A 6,366-nucleotide genomic window follows, 5' to 3' on the forward strand; every position below is an offset into this window, starting at 1 on the left:
CAAAAAGTGATGAAACATCTGATGTTCCGAAGAAAACTTGGTGCAGAGTAAATTGGAAATTTTACCAGCCGGAAAACAACAAACTCGCCAGCGGTTTGTAAGAGAGGAAAGAAAGTTGGTGAAAGAATAGGAAAAACCGTACAGTCAACATTAGAAATGTGGGTGAACATTTTCCTGTTGCTACATCAAGTAGAAGATGTGCCAGATGGAGTACTACAGCCAAGTCCAAAAGATCAAGTATAGAATGTTCCACTTGCAAGGTTTGCACTATGTAAGGCGTGTTTTGCCCCGTTCCATAGTACTGATTAGTTGTTCAAAAACAGTAACATTAGGATATCGTTACACAGAAGCATACGTATTATTTGGAGGACTTTTAAATTTTTTACTAAGTGTCATTTATACTCGTATTTTATTATCTAACTAAATGGTTATATTTGTTTTTTTTTCCTTTTTTACATAGGTACATTCATATATAAATATGGCCAATTTTATAAATATGTTTTAAAGGTGTAAATATGTACCACTGACAAGATTTTGTATCACAATATTGTGCAATTTCAATTCTGTATAAATAAAAGGCAGTTTTTATGTTTTGCTAAATCTATTGTTTTAATTTTTCCTTCAATTTCATAAGTTTTCTAAGTGGTTGATTTTTAAACCGGAAAACACATACATAGTTCATTTTGCGGGAACGCTCTCCGGTTGAAAATTCAACCGCCCTCTAAAGAATTAAATAAACATAAAAAAAATATTTAGTAATCTGTAGTGTCTAGTGTTAGCATTTACAATGAAACAAAATCGTTAAAAATGTAAAACATGGTAAAAAAGTGGTTGGTCATTTCAAGATTTTCAGGGTGGTTGATTTTTTCGACCGGAGAGCTTTCCAGCAAAATGGCAAAAATATTGTTTGCCCTATAAAGGGTTAACTTACAGGACACACGTAGCTACATTGGCATTAAGAACACAAGATTATTTCCTGCATATTGATACCTTTAATTTTTAAATTTCAGTACAAATATAGATAAAAAGGAAACATTATAAAGGTTTCAGCCCATATGGGTTAGGATTTATTTTCAAATGGTCATTTCCAGTACAAAGGTAGCTAAACAATAAAAAATAAATTTTTTTTCTTGAGAATTAGTTATTATGTTTCTACAAGGTCCCCTTTTGAGTGCAAAAGAGAAAACACTAAAGTTTTTTCACCTGTGTTCTTCAATTGTAGTAAAAACATACCTCCACTCACAAAATTCTTTTAAAATTTCTCATCTGTGCATGTTAATTAATGTATAATTTGTAATACATGGATATATTCACAACAATCACTTACATAGTTTTTCATTTTTGTGTTTTAACAAATGTCTCTTCAATGTACCATTTTCAGTACAAACATAGTTGCACAGGGAACAAGTAAAAGGTTTTTCACCTGTGTGTTTTAACAAATGTCTCTTCAATGAGCCACTTTCAGTACAAGCATAGTTGCACAGGGAACAAGTGAAAGGTTTTTCACCTGTGTGTTTAAATATATGTTTCTTCATGTCATAATTTTGTGCAGAAGCATAGCTGCACAGGGGACACTTATACGGTTATTCTCCTGTGTGTGTTAATGTATGCCTCTTCAACATATCGCTTGTTATACAATCGTAGCTACAAAAACAACATTTATAAGGCTTATCACCTGTATGAATTAATAAATGTTTTCTCAAGTTACAACTTGTAGTAAAAGAACAGTCGCACTGGAAACACTTATATGCCTTTTCTCCTGTGTGAGTTAACATATGGCTCTTCAGGGTACCACTTCTAGAACTAGCATAACTACACACGGAGCACTTATACGGTTTCTCACCTGTGTGAGTTAAAATATGAGTCTTCAAGTTACTATTTGAAGTACAGGCATAGTTACAGAGGGGGCACTTATACGGTTTTTCTCCTGTGTGTGTTAATGTATGCTTCTTCAATATATCGCTTGTTATACAATCGTAGCTACAAAAAATACATTTATAAGGCTTAACACCTGTATGAATTAATAAATGTTTTCTCAAGTTACACCTTGTAGTAAAAGCACAGTCGCACTGGAAACACTTATATGCCTTTTCTCCTGTGTGAGTTACCATATGGCTCTTCAGGGTATCACTTCTAGAACTAGCATAACTACACACGGAGCACTTATACGGTTTCTCACCTGTGTGAGTTAATATATGAGTCTTCAAATTACTATTTGAATTACAGGCATAGTTACAGAGGGGGCACTTACAAGGCTTTTCGCCTGTGTGAGTTAACATGTGTTTCTTCAAGGCACTGTTTCTAGAAGTAGCATATCTACACATTGAACATGTATAAGGTTTTACACATGTGTGAGTTAATATATGTTTCTTCAAGTTACTATTTCTAGTACAAGAATAGCTACAAAGTGAACACTTATATGGGTTTTCACTTTGGGTTGACATTTTGTTCCTCCAATGGCACTCATGTACAAGTATAGCTGCACAGGGAACAGTTTTCTTTCCTTCTTTACTTGTAGCCTAGCCACAATGTGTAAAAGTGTACATTTTTGCCAATACTATGAATCTATAATAAATAATTAATCATAATACATCACTTTTGCAAGGAATATAAACTAAATGAAAACCAATGTTAATAATATTTATCATTTAAAATTTTACTTGATACACAACTTTTTACAGCATACACAATTCTATTTTGTCTAAATGATTTATAAACAAACGCCATTCACTAATAGATATTTAATGCAAATACCAAGTATTATCTAATAGCAAATAAATGAGCCAATATTCTGATCACAGAAAAGTCTATCGCGGAAGCAAATTGCATTAGGAAACTCTGATGTACATTACTTGTGTTTAATGAAAAATTAAACACTAACATTTTGATTTGCATGATGCACACATGATAAATAAATTAATTGTGTCCTCAGTTATAACTGCTTCCAACAGCTATGACATTGAATCTGAAACAAAGAACAAACTTATACTAGAAGTTTTATTTCATAATTTAGTGGAGTAGAGTAAATTTCCCTGTACACATGCTCGTATAACTAAAACATTATTTACTTAACATTGTAAGATTTCCAAAGTGTAATGAACATTTTTATTTATTAATAATAAACTAGAATACTAATTTCTTATTGCTACAAGAGAGGCACAGGTATGTATTTCTCATTGTAATCAAATATCATTAACACAAGTTGGGATAGTCAATAACAATGAGTTGATGTCAAGCATCACATGTAATGGTTAAGACTACTTCCAATCTGACACTGTTGTGCTCAAATACAAGAACCTGAGCACAAATCGCGTAGAGCTCACTAGTCACATGAAGATGACGCACAGTGGGTGTAGATAGCACTTATCCATGGCCAAAATTATACCTTCATCACATCAAAAACATGGTTTTTCGTGAAATTCGAATGACTTATCCTTACCTTTCATGACAAACTGAAATGAATATGAAATGATATAAATATTTATATGATATATTTTCATACTATGATATGAATATAAACAAAAAGGTACTTATATTGATTAAAATAATTTTACAAGGTAAAGAAGAACGTAAATGTGAACATAAAACATGAATATTTTAAACATTAAAGTGCCTAAACATTAATGCTTAAGTATCGATATTGTGATAGTTCTCATGGTTATTGAAAATCACAGTAGTAAACAAGACGTTGGTAAATTTACTATATGTTTCTAAATATATTTCATACACAAATAACTACAAAACACGTTTTAGCAAGAGATAATTTGTGTACTGCTGATCAGTTGTTGCCCACGAGTAGATGCAGCAGATTCTCGACGATGATGCGCCAAAATAAATATAGAACATACGAATTATACTTAAATATTAAGCACTTCGGTTGGTATCACAATTGAGTGAAGATAGCCGCGGGATCAAATATCGGAATCGATCCATCCCTAATAAAAATATGACATTATATAAATACATTCATAATCAACATGTTTTTCACGAGTCCGAAATGAATGCATAATTCACGCTTATTGAGGTTCTCATATTTGGTGGCAGCTTTGGTTACAATCCTACGAAAGTATCATGACTCCGCATTTATCCCACTGCCGGCCAATATAAGAAGAATACATCAGAAAGTTATCTCCTACGGAAGTGCGGTTAGTTTGAGATCTGTAGAATCATTTCGTCAGTAGACACATGTACAGAAAAGTCACCTTCCATAGTTATTCTGCCCGTCCTCATGGCCTACTGGCCTGTGCGAGGATCTTATCAAACAGAAAACGGGGGAGAGTCGATACAATACAATGTCGATGGTACTGATAAAAAGTACAAGGGTCACAGACAGGATTAGAACCTGCGCTGTCTCTAACTCAGACTCAAATTCCAACTTCTAGACCTCTCGGCCATCGGCACGAGCCCTCAGAATACGAACATAGTTAACATGGATACAGAAATGATTAAGAAGGCCCAAGATTTTGATGCCATTGTAACGTTAATGAAAGAAAAAGTCACTAATATACTAAAATTAAAGTGTTAATGCTAGCTCTGCCTAAAGAAAAGAAGTCGTTCGAATTTAATGTCACCAAACAGGCAATTTATAGTTCGTCAGACTAGAAAACTGAAAATGAAAAGGACACTTTATCCATTCCAGAACCAAAGAAAGTCAAAAGACTCTGTGATGCCATTGTAAAGACTATTACTACTTTTTATTAAAATGATCAATTCAGTTGCTTGTTATCAGGAGCAAAAGACAAAGTTGGCATTAAAAAGACATCCTTTGCAACCAAAGGAAACTGTACTGTTGTTTTAAATGGGATTATCCTAACATTAAGATAGGTTTTTCTAAATTTTGTATACTTAGACAAAGGAACTCTTTCAGTGCAGTGTATAGCACCAAAAATTTAAAACTTCTTTTGGATTCTATTAAAATTGAGAAATATACAAAGCCCTTATCACATTCCTTTTTTGTGACTCAGAAAAGCCTAATTGTATGCTACATCACTGTGACAAGTGTTCAACTGATTAAATATGGTTTGATATTTTAGAGCAAAAGGTGGATTTCTTAGATGATGGAGATAAATTGAGTACAGCCAGTGGATCAACACCGACTGTTCAGTTCTAGTAAAGCAATTAGTAAATGATGAAAAGGCATTATTCTGTTGGTTACAAAATTATAGGGATTAATTCCACACTCATTCATGTCTAAGTTTCAAGCATAATCTCTTAAAACCATGAAAGAAAATCTTACATCTGATTAAGCAATTGTGCTTCTGGATTTTGCAGAAAATTACACTTTTGTATTACAAAATGAAATTCAGATTTACCATTGGGCGGCTGCACTCTGCATCCAGTTTGTATATACAGGGTGACCATTAAGTCTTAGGACGACCTTATAACTTTTAAACGACAGGAGATATCATAACCAAATTTTGTAGACCGTTACTGGAAATTGTAAGCTACTTTTCTGTGTACATGGTGGTCGTATTTCACCTTTGGGGGACGGCCCGTCGGGGGTTATAAGAAAATCTTTAATAACAGCCTATGTTGAGTTATACATCATTTTAAAGGTCTAGTTGAACTGAAAACAATGCCGCAAACCGGACTTCAAAAGGTTGACCCAGTCGGAAGAAATCGCTGTTCAAAGTTTAAAAATGTTTAATACCATTATACATAAGAAATAACTAATTCTGTAGCTGTTAGAAGTTAAGGGGAATACTTAGTGAACTCATTTAAAAGTAGATGTTCAAAATGTTTCCTTTCGGCCGTCTGACAATGTGCTAACCGGTTATAAATGCCGGCTACTGCATTTTGTAAGTATTCTCGTAGAATAGGTTGAGCTTCATGTGATATCCTATGTCTGAGTTCGTTCAGATCTGTAGGCTAAGTTCGATACACTTTGTCCTTGATGTAGCCCAATAGGAAGTAGTCAAGCGGAGTTAGGTCAGGGGAACGAGCCGGCCACTCAATCGCACCACGTCTTCCAATCCACCGGTGTGGGAATCTAAATATTGCCTTACCTGAACACCATAGTATGGCGGTGCTCCGTCTTGATGGAAAAATCATGTTTGGAAGTCAGCGCCCAGAGTAGCTTGTAAAGCAGGAACTATCTCATTTTGGAGCGTATCATGATACTTGTTGGCATTTAAATTTCCATCGATGAAAAATGGTCCTATAATTGAATTACGTACGATACCTGACCATACGTTTAATTTTTGGGGATTTTCTGTGTGACACTAACTCATCCAGTGTGGGTTAACATAATCCCAATACCGGCAGTTATGCCTGTTAACATGGCCATGCAACATAAAAGTCGACTCAATATAATACCGTCTAAAAGTATTGGGTTTTGGTCAATTTTATTCATCATAATTTCACTGA

General features: G+C 34.1%; 1 protein-coding gene across 1 annotated transcript; it reads right to left on the reverse strand.

Moving 5' to 3' along the window:
* Positions 1-974: 974 nt before the first annotated feature.
* LOC124354034 (zinc finger protein 431-like) lies at positions 975-3,779 on the reverse strand. The gene is given in 2 exon segments (XM_046804188.1): positions 975-2,263; positions 2,348-3,779. Coding segments are annotated over 2 exon segments (1,041 nt in total). The 5' UTR covers positions 2,445-3,779; the 3' UTR covers positions 975-1,319.
* Positions 3,780-6,366: the final 2,587 nt, after the last annotated feature.

This window comes from Homalodisca vitripennis, chromosome 2 (assembly GCF_021130785.1).
Source record: "Homalodisca vitripennis isolate AUS2020 chromosome 2, UT_GWSS_2.1, whole genome shotgun sequence".
NCBI classification, from domain to species: domain Eukaryota; kingdom Metazoa; phylum Arthropoda; class Insecta; order Hemiptera; family Cicadellidae; genus Homalodisca; species Homalodisca vitripennis.